The 17,455-nt window shown below is 41.3% G+C and overlaps 1 protein-coding gene across 1 annotated transcript in view; it reads right to left on the reverse strand.

Annotated features, from left to right (window-relative positions):
- The window catches only part of LOC103061869 (solute carrier organic anion transporter family member 1A2), a 36,198-nt gene continuing 18,743 nt past the window's right edge, over positions 1-17,455 (reverse strand). Inside the window, exons 5-17 of the mRNA XM_007420941.4 lie at positions 17,158-17,299; positions 16,838-16,970; positions 14,346-14,455; positions 13,784-13,930; positions 11,626-11,724; positions 9,212-9,445; positions 7,663-7,827; positions 7,342-7,537; positions 6,950-7,115; positions 3,746-3,930; positions 3,282-3,346; positions 1,496-1,613; positions 1-420 (exon numbers count right to left, since the gene is read on the reverse strand). Of these exons, the coding sequence (XP_007421003.2) occupies positions 171-420; positions 1,496-1,613; positions 3,282-3,346; positions 3,746-3,930; positions 6,950-7,115; positions 7,342-7,537; positions 7,663-7,827; positions 9,212-9,445; positions 11,626-11,724; positions 13,784-13,930; positions 14,346-14,455; positions 16,838-16,970; positions 17,158-17,299 (2,010 nt within the window). The 3' untranslated portion in view covers positions 1-170. The remainder of the gene's footprint in view (positions 421-1,495; positions 1,614-3,281; positions 3,347-3,745; positions 3,931-6,949; positions 7,116-7,341; positions 7,538-7,662; positions 7,828-9,211; positions 9,446-11,625; positions 11,725-13,783; positions 13,931-14,345; positions 14,456-16,837; positions 16,971-17,157; positions 17,300-17,455) is intronic.

The following is a 17,455-nucleotide window of genomic DNA, read 5'->3' on the forward strand; positions in this document are numbered from 1 at the left end:
TTGTATTAGACGTTATGTATTTCTTACAACCTTAACAGTAGAAATGTATCAATTTTAGTTGCCCACTATTGTCCGGTGTATAAAACTTGTGTTTTCTTCAAATTCTGTTATAGGAGAGACAAATACATTATGACAGCCTACAGCTCATTTCTTTGGGATACAGATTTTTGTCATCCGTCTTTTCTGAAGTCCACATTTTCATAAGCTGTTGTTTCTACCGTCTCTTGCTGTGGCTCTACACATTTCTGAAAAGCAGCTATATCCTTCTGCTCAATTTCTTCTCTTTCCTCTTCTTTGGCTTCCAACTCTAGGTTCTCCCTTGCCTGGTTCTTGGCTTGTTTCCTTAAAATGAGGAGTATAAACACACAAGGGATGTAGGACACTCCACGGAGAACTGATGGCAAGCCCAGGTACAACAGCCTAGGAACACAATTTGAACTGCATTAATTAAATCACCATGTCCAGTAGCTCTGCCTTGCAACCAGAGATTCCACTGCATTTAAGGAACTTCAGTTTTAGTGACACCTTTATGATGTTCTTGTTTTTTAATAGGTAGTACCACTCATTCATGATTCCTCATCAAGTGGAATAAGGTACCGTTAAGTTCAATCCTAGGCCCTGAACTACTCAAGATATTTATTAATGACTTGGATAAAAAGGTAGGGATATTATACTAACCCAGTATTCAGATCATATAAAACTATATGGGATAGCTACCCAAGAAGACAGAAATAACATTCAAGACTATCTTCATTGGTTAGAGAGATGGGGCTAAAAATTGCAGAATGAAATTTAGTAGGGACTCATTCAGAGTGGAAAAGGAAATAAAATACAATAGGAATATTTTGCTCGCTAATAGTATTTGGAAAAAGATCTTGGAATAGGAGTTGACTGTAAACTAAATTAGACTCTTCCGTGTGATGTGACTACAAAAAAGGCAAATGCAACATTAGGCTGGCAAGACTGAAATTTAGTTTCCATATCACAGGAAGCAATCATTCTTCTATATTCTGCACATAGGTTAGACCTTGAGTAACTGCCTTGTTCTGGATACCACACTCTAAGAACTGGATGGAGTTCTTTGAATCTGGGAACGGAAATGGATGTTTCCAAAATATGGGAGAAGAACAACAAATGGACATTTTTGTTACATTAAATGAGCAATTAACATCCCATTAAACTAAGACTCTGTCAGAAAGAAGATCAAAGTGAGGAGAGTGCCCTTGCCTCAATATCCTCACTAACAAACGAGAGCCAGAGTACACTTTGGCTCTTTCCAAGATTCTGTAATGTCATCCCTTGCTCATCACAGTATATAACACGCCTGCTCTGGATCTGTGAGAAGCTTCCTTTCTAGATTGTGAACCTCTGCGGAGGGGCTTGACAGAAGGACTCAATCAAACTGGAGCAGATTCAAAAATGGGAGGGACAGGTGAGACGCAAAAGCACAGTTGGATTATGTGAAACAAGAGTGGCGAGAATCCAGTAGCCATACCTGTATGTGTCAGAATCATACATCCGACATGCCCCTTTCCCACCACATGTCTTTGTTCCCCATTTCAAACAGGTGGTGTCAATCATAGCTCCAAAATAAATAGGTGATGGGATTCCAGCTACATGGGGTAAGACATAAAGACAAGAAAAGTCATTTTCATTAACCAAACTCTTTTGTTATTTGAAATATAAAACTACCGGCCTACTTTCTTGTACACTTTCCTCCTTTTAATGGTTGCTACTTGTATCAAGAGCCAGTCTGGTGTAGTGGTTAAGGCATCAAGTTAAAAACTGGGAGACTGTGAGTTCTAGTTCCGCCTTAGGCACGAAACCAGCTGGGTGACTTTGGGCCAGTCCCTGTCTCTCAGCCCTGGGGAGAAGAAGGCCAGGGCAAACCACTTCCAAAAACCTTGCCAAGAAAACTGCAGGGACTAATCCGGGAAGTAACCAGGAGTCAAAATCTGACTCGAAGGTACAAACAATAAAATAATAAAATAAAATAAAATTTGCAACACACACACACACAAACAAACAAACAAACCAAGGAGTGAGCTCCTGTCTGTGCTCCTGCACTCTGAAGATGCCGGTCACAGGTGCTGGCGAAACGTTAGGAAACAAAACTTCAAGACCACAGCCACACAGCCCGGAAGACCCACGCCAGCCATCGTATGCCGGCCGTGAAAGCCTTCGACAATACAGTGATCAATCTGTTGTGTTATGGCAGCATGCAGCTCTGCAATTAATCAGTTCAGATCTCTGGGGGAACTGGCTTATTCCTTTCTGTCCAAAACCGATGTGCAAAATACTCCAAATCGAGACATTCCAGAGCAGATATTTCAAGTGTTCTGAACTCAGAATAAAGCCCTCCATGCCCTGAGTCTGAGCTTGGAACAAAAGAGGTGCATTGTATATCATACTGTTTTAAGTCTTCTGAGAACAATGAGAACTTAAAGCAAATCCTTGCTCATTCATTTTGTTCAAGGGACACAAAAGTAGATGGGGTACTAAAAGTAGTCTGTGCTGAGTGCTATCTACCATCCAATCTACAAAAAATTATCAAAGAGGATGCTTTCTAATACATACTAATGAAAGCAACGCCCATTTGCAATCTGTTCCTCTAAAGGCCGTGTACATTGGAATCACAATCTACTATCATTTCAGAATGAAGCAAGCCTTTACTTGTTGAAAAGGCAGTAGCATGGGAACATGGATCTGGAGTGACAGTAGCATATAATGGATGCTGTTGGATACAGGACTATGTAGTACTTTGGATTCAAAGGGGAAAAATGTTTCAGAGCATGTACATTATTCATATAGCACCTGTCTGCAACTCCCCAAAACAGATGCATCTTTTTCCGGGATCACGTAGCATAATCCCAGGAAGGTATGTGAAGGTTTGCCCAAAATACTATCTAAATGCTTTCATGTGCTCCAAAGGACCTTCTTTCCTTTGAATCCAAAATGCTACCTAGTCCCTTCCAGTAACATAATTCAATTCTCACATTTCAGGAAGAACAGAAGCTTTGTCCATCTTACTTTTTCTAACGGATACCTTAAATTTAGCTAAACAGGAAGACATGATTTGGCCTTGTGGGTCCGATCTCACCAGCCTTTCCTATTCCTTTCCCTCCTCATTCCACCAGTCTCATGCTCCATAGACCCTGTTGAAGTGTGATCTCAAAAGACGTCTTCTGAGGGACGGCTTCCCAAGTTAGTCCCAAGACATATGGATTCCTCTTACCTGTTCCCTCTGTGGAGCGCAGCTTAAAGTAACTACCCTCTCTTACCAAAAAGTCTTTCTGTCAGGGAGTGGAGGCCAACCCCAAATGACTTCTCCTCAGGCTTTAGGGACCTGGATAACAACAGCAGTTTAGAGAAATGAATCAGAACCATGTGTCTATTGAAGAAACAGTTGCCTGCACAGTTTAGCTCCATATCTTGCTGATAAGCCAAAATAGAGATTGGAAGCATGAACAACACTTCCTTACTCCAGCATACTTTTCTGATGGTTCCCATTTTTCTGCTGCTGTGAAGAAAAGCTCACTGTCAAACCAGGAGCATGCAAAATCTCTATTGTTTCCATAAATCATTTTTCTCCTAAACCGGCAGAGTGTTTCACTGATCTGCCAAGATCTGCCCTAAACTATACCTTTGACTCATGTGCTAAAAAGACAGATTCTCTTTTCTAACCAAAGTACAGAGCAACTGAGACTAGATTTTTAAACAGGGTCCCCACTTTCCCTTCTCTTACCTTATTAGAACCATGTAACCTGGCATGGCTCCAAAAGAATAAATTAAACAGCAAATTAAGGATAAAATTAAAAAATAATGCAGCATTGTGTCACATTTCTCCCCTCTGCTGCACTGTCCTGGCACTGCTGAGCCATTTCCCAATAGAAATCCTGGTGCTGAAATGCAGGAGCAGTTTGTAAGAACCTGCCAAAACATCAATAGAAATTATTTAAAGCTGTATTGGGAGTAGCTTGCTCTTAATCTCCAGTGGAGATTGGTGGTGGTTTTATAATCTCAAGAATACCAATACCCCACCAACACTGGCAGGGCAACCTACTGTAGATAAACAGGGAGCAAACCCCACACTCACTAGCACTGATGATGTTACCCAGTTGGGTCATGAAATGTCTACAAGCAAACAACCAAGCTCAGAGAGCGCCAAAGACTCCGCAGTTCAACCCTGAGCTACAGATATTCTCTTCTATTGGAGTCTCAAGAATGTTAATGCTCTGCAATGTTGTCCTAGCAAACTCAGCCTGCATTTTGTAGCTGGCAGATTCTAGGAGTTTCCTTCTTTTAATCTGAGCAAAGAAGAAAAACACCTACAAATTAAGCAGGCAAGAGGATAAAGGAATTGCAGGGAAGCCATTGTCGCATGCCAAGTGTGACTTGGCACACTATCCCACCACTAGAACAGATTTAGATGTCAAGATTAGATTTCACTTTTATCCAATATTAACTTGCTAAAAAATGTGAAACGTTACATTCAAAATTTGAAATTATGAATGTAAAGTCTCACATTTTGTAGCAAGTTGACATTAGATACTAGTGTATTGAAATGAAATATCTGACTTGGAGCAAATCTGCTCTGCACTTTTAAACTGTTCCTATCCTGTGCTCATACCAGCTTGATCTTAAGGTATCTTAAGCAAATCCTGTTTGGACTGAAACACTGCGACCACAACTTTCAGTTCAGACTGCAAGCTACCATGCCTTCCCATTGGGGAATTCCCTTGCTCTTGTGCTCTCCCACTTTTGTGTTTCAGAAAAGCAATGGCCAATCATTTTCCTTCCTATGGGTAGATCTTATTCTGTGTGTGTGTGTGTGTGAATTTATATATATTAAAGCATCAAAATGCACATGTGTGAAGGCATAGCAACCAATCTTAAAATAAAATTTCCTTTCTTATGCCCTGGTTGGTCTACTGTGACTTTTGGATCAACATTTACCAGTGGTACTGTAATGGCATGGTTGTTATATCACTTGCCTTGTAAACAGAAGGTTGCTGGTTCAAAATCTAGCTGAAGTGTTTTTAATAATTACTATCTTTCTTTCCCTGATCTAGCTATCTGGTTTCCAAGTTGAACTGAATTCTGTGTCATATTTACTAGAATGTAGAATGCTAATTTTAATGGCTATGAACCTTTCTAACCAAGACATTTTTAATTTTGCCCATCTTAAAAAAAAATCTACTTTATTTTTGGTTTATTGTTTTATGTCAAGTACATTCTTATGTATGTAACCTTTTTAGCACTGATGTTAAACCTTATTATTTGGTACAAATAGGGCTTTTCTTTTTTCATGGTCCATGTCAGCCTTTAAGTTTTATCCTCATTCATTTAATATCCCGACACTGAATCATACTCCTGTATATATTCCACAATCAACTCTAAAGAGTCCTTGGGATAAGTACAACATCATCCGCTTTGTGTATGTATGCTTTTTTCTAAATAAGTCCGGCAATGCATCGTTTCATCATTTTCCCAGCGACGCCTACATTTCTGCCTTTCTACCAAGTGAAATCCTTCTATCTCAGTTTGTCTATTTGCTTAATATGCTTAATCTTATTCCATTTTCTTAGTCTGCGCAATACATTAAATCATAAACTAACTAAACTAAACTAACTAAACTTAACTAACTAAACTAAAGTAACCAGATGTTAAGCCACAAAGAACAAAGGTCAAAGTTAACTAAGATTAACATGTTATGTTAAATACAGCTGCTGGATCTTTGGCTTATCTGGTTAAGCATCTTAAGCCAGTGTTGTCCAAACTTGGCCACTTTAAGATGAGTGGACTTCAACTCCCAGAATTCCCCAGCCAGCATGGCTGGCTGGGGAATTCTGGGAGTTGAAGTCCACTCATCTTAAAGTGGCCAAGTTTGGGCAACACTGGCTTAAGCAAATTCAGCTCACAGTTATATTCTTGCCAGTATAACTTGGGGGAAGAGGCTTTGCCACTAGGAATTTTTGTATCAGGTCCCACCTCACCATTTCCATCATCTACAGAAACCAAGAGGTCATCCGACACCTAATTGGTCAACTGCAAAAACAATAAATCAGGAGTAGGCAAGCTGGTATCCTCCATATGCTTAGAACTACAATTCCCACAGTTCCTTGTGATCAGCTATACTGGCTATTGCTGAGGGGAAATGAAGTCTATGACAACTGGGTGTACCAAATTGTCTATCCCACTAGAAAGGGACACCCTTCTTTCTATCTCTTACTAACCCCTTTTCCATCTTCATTCATGCATTTATCGCAATAATTTGCATGCAACTTACTCACCTGACTCTATGTGGCTTACAATGCTGAAATATTTGAACGTCATTATTTATAAATATCCATTTACCTATCTCAGTCATCTACTAAAGGTCCTTCTCTCCAAAATCCTACGAAAGAGGACTATTTTCACCATTCTTCCAAAGGTTAAAAGGGTGAGGGAGCTGCTACTGAGAAGGCCATCTTCTAAGAGTCCCACCTACTAGTTTTCCAGGGGTGGGCACCAGTAGCATCCCCTCCTGACTAGACCATGTAGGGCAGGAGCAGATGTCCCAAAGGTAACAAGGGAGCAGATGTCCCAATCCATATATAAGTGTATAGGTTACTACCAGCATCTTGAATTGGGTTTGGAAGTCTACCAATAACCAGTGCTTCTCCTTCAACACAAGTGTTCTTCTACTGAGCTGGTTCTTACTACTTTCCTCCATCTTTCTCTCTCACACAATACTTCTACTGTCTCTGAGAGTCTTTTGTTGATGCTGTTCATCAGAAGTTTGCACCAGAGGAATTTTAAAAATATTCTGAAGGTTGTGCACCCCAGCTTTAACTAGCGTCACCAGGAACTGTATCTAGCACCTTGCACATCCAAAGTAAGGGTGCTACGGCTAAGCCACAGCCATTTTTGTTGATTGAAGCTGCCTGAAATCTACTGTAGGCCTTACCGTATTTTTACCAGTTCTGTTTGATATGCCACATCCAGCAAGACATGATGAAACATACGTAATTCCGTTCTCCCCGCAAACAGGGTCCCAAACTTTGGTGGAGCAATTGCAGTGGCGGTTACAGTCAGCATACAAGTATGATTCTGTGTAGGAGAGTTCATCTATCCTGAAAAACATTCAGAAAGGTGAGCAGAGTGTGCATGCCATGGAAGAAAAGGAATCTCAAGACCTCTTGGAAATGGCAATCTTGGCGGCTTTGCTCAGTGCAAGCTTCACTGCATCAAATCAACTTGATGAAGATTCAAAGAATTGTTATTGATGGATAACCCCAAATCTGGACACTATTTGGTCCTATGAAGCAACCCAGAATAAGGGTTGGATCAGGTACGTACCCTTCATAAGAGACAGTTAAACCAGCAACAGAAGAGTTCTTGCAGAACATGGAAAAGGCAGAAAAATAGATGAGATACTCAATCAAGGAACTCCAAAAACCTATGTGGGCAGCTTGATACGTGCTTATCTTGAACTTTTTCATCATCAGGCCTCCAAAAAAATATCCAGCACATATAATTGGTAAATTGTACACACCTACAATAAGAGAGAGAGAAAATCAGGTTTTTGATCCCTCCAGATCATCTCTCCATTTTTGATGTTGCCAATCTTTAGACTCACACTCAGTCACATCCATTCTCACACACATATATTAAGTTTACCTATGAAGAAAATGGCATCAGAGGCAGATATTCCATACTGCTGCTCCAGGTACTTTGGCATAAAAGTAATCATTCCAATCCAAGCACTGAATTGCATCACAGTGACCCAAAGGAAAAGCATGTAAACCCGATTGTGAAAGAGACTTTTCAGGTAGGGGACAAAATCTGGAAACCAAACCACAGAAAAGTATCTCAGCATCTTTGCAGTCTTTAGTTCCAATGGAAGTTTTGCTTGGGAGACATACACTTTCCCTTCCTTGTGCATGTACAGATCAATTTTCCACTGATTTCAAGCTTGAGTACACATTAAAACAGGACAGGTCAATTCTCTGCCCCCCCCAAATGGAAAGTAGCTTCTCTGTATGAAAAGACTTGTGCAGGACTACGGGCCTTTCCCATTTGTACCCAACCATGGCATGGATATGCTCCAGCAATCTCTTTTTTCTGCTGTATTGCATTAATATTCCCTTCAACTTCTCTGTCACCTACATCTGAAGCATCTTAAAATTAGTATTTCTGGGGTTAAAGTATTGTTTTATTAAGCAACCCAGCTGCAGCAGATTTACAAAGCCTACAATCCAGAATACTTCCCCATTGTGTTGGAGGCACTGTCAAGTAACCCCTAAGGGGTTGGGATCAAACCTATTGGCTACTTTAGACTGGCGTGGACATACACCTTCTCCCCAAGTCATTGGACACTGTTCTCCAGGACCATTCTGCTTTGGTTACTGGAAGAGACCTGTTCTTTCAAATCTTGCACTCTCTCTGTACATACTGGATCTCCAAGCTGATCTCCATCTTGAAGATTGCATCAGGACTGCATCAAGTGGGGAGGGGGAGAAATATGGGGGCTGCAAGGTGAAATCAAAGAGAGACAATTCTCTACCTTGTTGCTCCATGGAACAACCCCCTCCCTGTGCCTGACCACAGTTGTTCAGGCTGCTTTTGAAAATGGGTTGACCAGCAGTGGAAACAGGCAACCCATGTTAAAAACAGCTGTGAGAAGGAAGGGAGGGTTGTGGCGTGAAGCATAAGAGTAGAGCTGGTTCTCTACCCGGCATCTTATGTGGAAAACTAAAACAACAACAACACTTTTCCTCCCTTACCTGCCAGTTCTTCTAGTTGGGGAAGTTGTTTCCTAGGCTGGGGGTGGGTTCTGACAGATGTCTCAACCTGCAGTAGCCATCTAGCCTTTAAGGCAGTGTTTCTCAACCTTAGCAACTTTAAGATATGTGGACTTCAACTCCCAGAATTCTCCAGCCAGCATGGCTGGCTGGGGAATTCTGAGAGTTGAAGTCCACATATCTTAAAGTTGCTAAGGTTGAGAAACACTGCCTTAAGATAACTAACCATGACTAACATCTTTCCAGCTGTAGTATTCCTGGCAGATAATTACTTAACTCCCATTTAAAGAATTTCAGTCAAAGAAAGCCCATCACCTTCAGTTAAAACAAAAACCAAAAAAAACTGGTCCCCTCTCACATATTTGTTATGGCCTGGAGCTTTAAGAATAAGATTGTTAATTTTTTTTTTTTTTAATTTTGCTCACCCTTGGCAATTTCACGCAATTTCATTTTGGCCTGGCCAGTGTTTTCTGCTTGCAAGAGTGATTTGTTTCTCTTGGCTGTTGCATCAACGTTGTTCTCCTCCCCTTCTTTTATCAGGGTCTTGGGCAAAAAGCAGAAAGGGACGGCCACCAGGAGATTCACAACGGCACATACTAAGACTCCCAGCCACCAAGCCCCGACCCAGCGAGCATCCGTGAGGCTTATCAACACCTCCTCTGGTGAGAAATGGAGATTAGGAGTCATTCATTAGTCTTTGGGGTTGGGTGAGATGTATTCATAGAGAGCGGGAAGGGAGGCAAAAGGGAGAGTGTCCAGGTGGTCCCCAGTTTAAGAACAAGTTCCTTTCCCAAGGTCTGTCCTTAAGTTTAATTTGTATGTAAGCTGGAACACTATTATTGTATAATACTGTATAAATAGTACTGTGCATTTAACTGAAATCATTGTGTATTTAACTCAAATTTTGCTACAATAGGCTCCGTTCTTCACTCTATGGGTCATCTGTAACCCAGACATTTTTAACCCGGGGACTACCTGTAGTCAAGAATGTCTTCATCCTTTATTAATTTTTGTCTTCAGCCCAGAATTCCCACTTTTTAAATATTTATACCCCTTTCTTTCTGGCTTTTAAGCCATTTTTGTGATCACTGTTCCTCTGAGAATGCATCAGAGGAAAGGCTCCACAATTTCTCAGGTCCATTGTGGGGCAAGATGGCCCCTGGTGGAGGAGTTTTGCTGCTCCATGAAGGGACAGCAAAAAGGAGTTCTCGCAACCATCTTTCTTTTGATAATGCATCTGTGAAATGGGCCCATCCATGGCATCCTTTCTCAGATGCATTGTGGGTGAAGCGGGTCCCCATGGAGAAGGACTGTTGCTTCTACACAAAGACATGATTTAAAGAAAGAATAAAGGGATTTTAAAAAGGAGAAGTATGAGTAGGCCTTATCTAGGACATGGATATTCTCCCTCTCTCTCTCTTTGTGTTGTTGACAACATTAGAAGCAGTATGACTCTTCCTAAAAAACACATAGTCTAATCGCAATCATTTCCTTATTCAATACAAGAGACTGTCTTGAAAAGCAATCATGTGGAATAGGATGTCATCATTTTTTTTCAGATAGATATAAAAGTATCCTGAATATTGAAAACCTACCACCAACTTGGGCAACATCCAGTTGTGTGAACTTCATCTCCCAGAATTCTCAGCAAAGGCTACACTGGTTGGGGAATTCTGGGAGTTGAAGTCTGGTAGTTTGTTTCCCAACCTTAATTTGATTAATCTTAACACGGCATCTGATGAAATAGGTTGCAGCTCACGAAAGTTTATGCCTTTTAATAAAATTTGTTAGTCAGAAAAGACGCTACCAGACTCCTCATTTTTTGGCCCCATAGACTAACACAGCTTTCTTCTTACTATCTATACTATCTATACTATCAGTGACAAAGATAGATAGATAGATAGATAGATAGATAGATAGATAGATAGATAGATAGATAGATAGATAGATTCAGACAAACAGACGGACAGATGGACAGACGGACAGACAGACACAGACACTATGTATATATGTAGCTTTCCCATAAAGAGGAAAAATAACCTGCTGCCTTCCAGATGTTTAGGGGAACCTCAACTTATTATTTCCAGCCAACATGGGAAGAATTAGGTTTGGGATTCAAAACGTCTGGAAGGCCTTAGGTTGCCAACACACACCTTTTCCTTTATGAATCTGAAGGAGGAATACACAGGGAACCCAAATTATTTCTCACCCAAGCACCAATAAGATCCAAATCCTGTTTAGGTAACTACGCCTCCAGATCATGCTTTGACATAGGAATATGCAACTTTTGAGGATTCTGGAGCTGCAATTCATCTCCCAAACCTTTTGGTGGGCTGCAGAAGGTCAGATGGAGATGCGGTAACATCCCCACAAGGGGAACAAAACCCCTGCCCTGTTTTTTAACAGTTTTAAGAAAGGAATCAGACCAGTTTGCTTCCCATAAACCTCCTGCTTCTACCCACCCTTAAGTTCCCCCACATACAAAATGATGACTGAAATAGTAGTAATTTGAACGTAGGCAACTTCAGGAGTAGGAATGAGAGCAGAATTTTAAATAAAAAGAGGGAAGTGCACTGCCAAAATTCAGCCATTTTGCCACTGATTTTCAGTGTCGTGATGTCAGTGTGCAAGGTTAGGGATGGAACCATGATGACCCATGTTTACCGTAATAATCAGGTCACTACATTTCCATTCATGACCAGGCAAAGAGAGAACAGTCACTGTAACAACTGATACTAGCCGGCAATGCTCCAAAGTTTAAAAATTCAGAATGACATGCATGGAATTCATTTTTCTGGGGATTAATGGTTACAGATTTTCTTGACTGTAATTGTCTTACCCAGGTTTATGAATCCAATATCCACGTACAGTTGGGCACAGTAGGAGCCAATCATTAAACCAAATAAAGGACCTAGTACAGTTGCTATCTGTAGACAGCCTAAAGGAGTGGAAAAGATTAAAACATATTAAAGGGGTTAATTCGTTATTTCAAGTTATGTCTGTTCCAACACTGGTTTGTCCTGCTATCTTCAGCCTCTTAGAGGGTTTGCCTTATCAGAGTAAGCTAATTCCAGACTGGGCTCAGAACCTGTACGCAGTCATCATATACAACATTTTTGCTCCAGTTCTTGGAGAGCTGGAGTTAAAATGGCAAAAGAACATTGAAGACAGGTCCCACCATGTATGTTAAGGGGGTCATTATGTTACGGGAACACAAAACAGGGATTGACCAGTCAACTAAACCCAAGGGGAGTCAAATTCAGCCTCACAGACCAATTTTTGCACATGGTTAAGCCAAGTCTACCCAGGGTCATCGATATCATGTAAAAAAAAGTGGGGGGGGGGGCTTCAATTGCAGAGTCACAACTGTCATTTTAACTTTTTTAACTTCTCCCCCAGAACACCCCAAACTATGGGAACTGAGCTAACTCGGTAAAAAAAGAACTGTAGATGAAAAAAGGGCTGAAAGAGGAGGCCTTCCCATTATAGATTTCACTACCAAGCACAGAATACCTCCCCATCTAATACTGATTGGCGGCAGGGGCCAACCCGTGCCTCCAGACAGCAGCCTCCACAGAGGGAGTCAAACAGGCTAATAATGCAAGCCCTAACATTGCATACATGTGCCTAAGGAGCAGAACTTGCATGGCAATGCCAGAACACACATTTCAGCGTTCTGACAAACTATCTGGATTCTACGGACACCTCAGGTAATTGGGTGCTGCGTGAAGCATGAGTAGATATTTATTTTATTTATTTTATTTTATTAATCAAATTTATATGCCACCCATCTCATTGTATAAGTGACTCTAGGCAGCTTACAAGTAAAAATTGCACATATTCAACTGGAGTAGTGGCTGGCTGGATTTACATATAGCATATTGGTTTCTGGAAATACATAAATGTGATTACGGATAGTCCTCGAGTTACATTCATTTGTTCAGTGACCATTTAAAGTTACGGCAGCACTGAAAAAATGAACTTACGACGAGTCCTCAAAGTTGTGGCCATCGCAGCATCCCCATGGTCACGTGATCGTGATCCAGGCGCTTGGCAACCAGCTTGTACCTACAACGGTTGCAGCATCCTGGGGTCACGTGATCACCATTTGCGACCTTCCTTGCTGGCTTCCCATGAGCAAAATCAATGGGGAAGCTGGCAGGAGGTCACAAGTCGCTCCAGTAAGTCGCTCCCCCTCCTGCCACTTTTTCTCCCAAGGAGTCCCTGGGCAGCAGGGCGAGCGCAGGCCCCAGGCAGGTGGGCAGCTGCCGGCCTGACCAGACTTGCGCCAAGCCACGGCACTCACCCACGTGCCTGCCTGCACTCATGCTGCACTGCAGCACCCACCCCCCTCCCACCCGCACTCTGTAGCACTCACCCACCCACCAGCCTGTTTGTGAGCCGCCTAAGGAAAGGCTTGTGGTGACCAGGACTTGCAACTTCCTGCCAGCTTCCCCACTGACTTTGCTTGTTGGAAGCGACAGGAAGTCACAAGTCGCGATCATAGGAGGCCCTGCTTAATGACCCACGATCCTTGCTTAATGGTGGCAATGGGGATTGCCAGGATTGCTGTCGCTAAGTGATGCAATCACCTGACATTGCACTTTACGACTGCATTGCTTAGTGATGGAAATTCCGGTCACAACTGCCATCATAACTCAAGGACTACCTGTATAAATAAATAAGATTTCCTTCTTACTTTAGATCAGGGTTCCTCAACCTCAGCAACTTTAAGATGGGTGGACTTCAACTCCCAGAATTCCCCAGCCACCCATGCTGGCTGGGGAATTCTGGGAGTTGAAGTCCACCCATCTTAAAGTTGCTGAGGTTGAGGAACCCTGCTTTAGATATAGCTGAAGTACAATTCCCAGGATCCTTCATTGGCTGAGGCTGCTGGGAGTTGTGACTCAGAAATACAAGTTTCTTCCTTCTCATTTATAAAAGCCTTTAAAAAAAAGTTTAAACAAAATACTATGTTTGGGCATTTGCACGTTTACCTATGTAGAATGGAGAATTTTCTGTCCTTGCAAAATCTTCTACATAGGAAATGCCCAAAGGTGTGATGGGAGTTTCGCCTACTCCTCGTATGATGTTTCCTACCATCACAGATACCCACATTAAAGATCCATCTTGTTTTTCACATTCTAAAAAAGACAAGAATAAGCAGAAACAATAAACCAAAAACGGTATGAAGAGGATGTTCACAGAAGTAAAACTTTTGATGTTTTTCATTGATTGGTAATGAAAAACGTGTGTATCAGCAAGGAAAATTATGTGTGCCTGACCATGGATAAGTGAAGATCAGCCCAGCTGTTTACTGTTCTTTGTACAAGGTAATAGGTTATCAATATTCTGGCTGCTATTGGCTTACTTGCTGTGATGTCACAAACGATCCAGGAAGCCTAATGATAAACCTCTGTCAAATATGACTAGCCTAATGTTAATTATTGGTCAAAATATTGTACAGGTGTTAGTTGCTGTGACCTCCTTCCACCACTGAGGGATGTAATGTAGAAGAAGTTAAATGTAATGCATCATGTATCGAAAGGGGAGCCTTACCTTTTGAAGGTAGTTTGGCAGACTTGAACATTTCACTTTGATTTGCAAGGCAAACAGCCATACTCGAAGAAGAATTTTCAGAAGAGGAAACAGTGTTTTCATATTGGTACCTGTGGAGTCAAAATAAAATGTATAAAATAGCAGTAAGGTGTGCTCATTCCTTCTGTTTGGGTAGGGGTGTACACGTGCAAGCTTTAGTAGAGACATCTGTCATCTATTCATTCATCTATTCAATAGAATTCAGTGGAACATACTCACAATCCATGAAGATTGATATAACAGTGGTCCTGCAAGAGACCAACATTTTTTAATGGGGCATAGGTGGCCACAGAGAACAAGTATGGAGAACTCAAAGTATGTCATTTGGACGATGGCTCATGTGGGTCTTCCAGGCTGTGTGGCCGTGTTCTGGAAGTTTTGGTTCCTAACGTTTCGCCAGCATCTGTGACCGGCATCTTCAGAGGACAGGAGCACAGATAGGAGCAGTGACTGCTCCTGTCTGTGCTCCTGTCCTCTGAAGATGCCGGTCACAGATGCTGGCGAAACGTTAGGAACCAAAACTTCCAGAACACGGCCACACAGCCCGGAAGACCCACATCAGCCATCATAATCCAGCTGTGAAAACCTTCAACAATACATATGTAATTTGCACCTTTTGCACACAATGACATCAGGATGAGTTATATCATCATAACTTGCACAGGATGCTCTTGGTGGGATGTAGGTGTATCTCTATGAAAAAGAAATTATTGATTTTGACACTGACAGGGAAGGCTACCGCATATAAACAGAGAGCAAACCTCACTCCCTTCTAGCACTGAAGATATTACCTAGCCAGGTAATGAAACGTCTGCAAGAAAACAACCAAGCTCAGAGAACCCTAAGGACTCCATGTATTTAACTGTTTGGCTCTACTTTATGTTAAATATTTACTGAATTATTTATTCCTCTGAAGGTCTATTTACAGAATTAGCAATCCAGAAGTAGAATGAAGAAGAATGAGGGTCGTCGATATCTAGGGTGTAGGGCAAAGAGGGGTAGATGAGAAACCATGCGTTTCAATGTCATGACGCAAACCACACAGCTTACATACATGCATCTGACATCAGGGTGCAAGTGTGAAAGGCTAAATTTGATGTGACAACACAATGCACATTATGTCATTTTCCCATCATTGATCTTTGGTCTGGATGCCTGTGATGAGGGTCCATGTTAGCTCAACATTAGGAGAAACTAAGAAGATGTTATCCTTGTAACCTATTATTCAGAAAGATAGTGAGTCATCTCTCTGGCATTGGATAAACTATCACATTAAATTTCAATACACTTCAGTACAACAGCACACTATGTTATGTCAACTCAACTACTAACTGGGTTCCTTCAACATGTTTAACTTGGTTTCTAAATTAATCCATTTTCTGACTTTGTTCAATACATTGAGCCATAAACTCAACCAACAAACTAGATTTACATAACATGCTAAAACACACCAAAAACCTAAAGTTTCATCTGACCTAGCTAACACTTGTGTAACTGCAGCTGCCACGTCTTTAACTGACCTGCGTCAGTGTGTTGTACCCAATTGCAACAAATTGTTTTGTTAATCCAGGCATTGTATGGGATTAAGCCTGTTGTGTGAATGCAACCTGTATTTTCTCATCTGAAGAACAAGCAAAGAGGAAGGCTGTGTACCCATTCCCCCAGCAAAAAGTTTGCTCCATTAATCCTAGCCAAATTTTAGTCAAAACCATCAGGACCAAATATTCAGAGAGAGCACTGAAAAAGCAGAGGCTAGCACTCTCCTCTCAGTCAGACAATCAGCTATACTGAACACACTCTTATCATGACTTATCACACACTCTTATCATACAGGCACAGACCCAATTTGCAGATTAGGCTGTCATCCCATGGGGGCATATGTGCATTTCTTTGTATACACCCCCAGTCTTGTATCATAGGGTTACAACTATCTTGAGAAGCACCTTCTTCTGGCCTATTGATCCTCCTCTTTGCAGCCATAATCAGAACAAAAGTGGCTTACACTGATTTTACACAGCCTTGCCTAGTTACTAAGTCCTCGGTCTCAATCCTGATATTAAAGACATACAACTCAATACTAAAACATTCTTGGCTAATGGCTGTCTTATCTCTTTTCTTAATTCTCCTGCCCTGCTCTGAAAGCCATCTGGATGTGTACGCATAGTCACAAATTCTGAGTGATTTATGGAGAGGGGATTCTAATGTCGATAGCCCAATATGCCTTGATGAGGCTCCCTGAGTGACTGCCAATTTTATATCTATCCTTGGATCTATTGGTTTTCTAATTATTTAAGATTTTTGTAGGATGTAATTTTAACTGATTTCAACCATTTTGTAAACCGCCCAGAGTTGTTTCAATGAGATGGGCAGTGACAAATTTGATATATAAATAAATTAATATAAATAAATAAGCAAGCATACAGGAAGCAGGCAAGATGAATATTGGAACTTACCTCCCCATCAAGAAATGAGGCAGTGCTATCAAAAAACACCCCAAACCCATGGCTGCACATCCAAGAGCAATCAGGCGCGGCCTGTGAAGTTTTGCTCCCAAGTAGCTCACAAAGACAATCACCAACAGGTCACCTGTAGAAATAAACTAGGCTAAGTACTGAAAGATTTCTCCATGCCTAGATTTTCATTCTTCCTTTCTAACCATCTGAATATGCTTCTCATGCTGAAGTTCGACACAACTAAACTGAAATAAATATAAAACTTAAATAAACGTATTTATTTATTGCCAACCACTGAATATGTTTATCTATTTGCATACCCATTTCAAAGCTTCCATTGATAACTCCAACCAGCGAGGCAGGAATGTTGAATCGCCTTTCGATCTGGGTCAGCATGCTGTTTATGTAAGCTCCAGTCATGGTCTTGGCCAGATAGGCAAAATATAATGCTACCAAAAATATCTAGAAGGAAATGAGGAAAATCTGTTCAATAAGCAATAGGGAATTAATCACATCAAATTCACCGGCAGGGAGTAGTGGGTATGGTGTATCTGCTGGTCTATGACCGAAATAAAATTGATTGAGATTGAGATTGGGTAAGGTGTTGGGCTGGAACCA

This window comes from Python bivittatus, unplaced genomic scaffold (genome assembly GCF_059951505.1).
Source record: "Python bivittatus isolate LINGU-HERP-01145 unplaced genomic scaffold, Pbiv_v1 ctg000330_np1212, whole genome shotgun sequence".
Taxonomy (NCBI): domain Eukaryota; kingdom Metazoa; phylum Chordata; class Lepidosauria; order Squamata; family Pythonidae; genus Python; species Python bivittatus.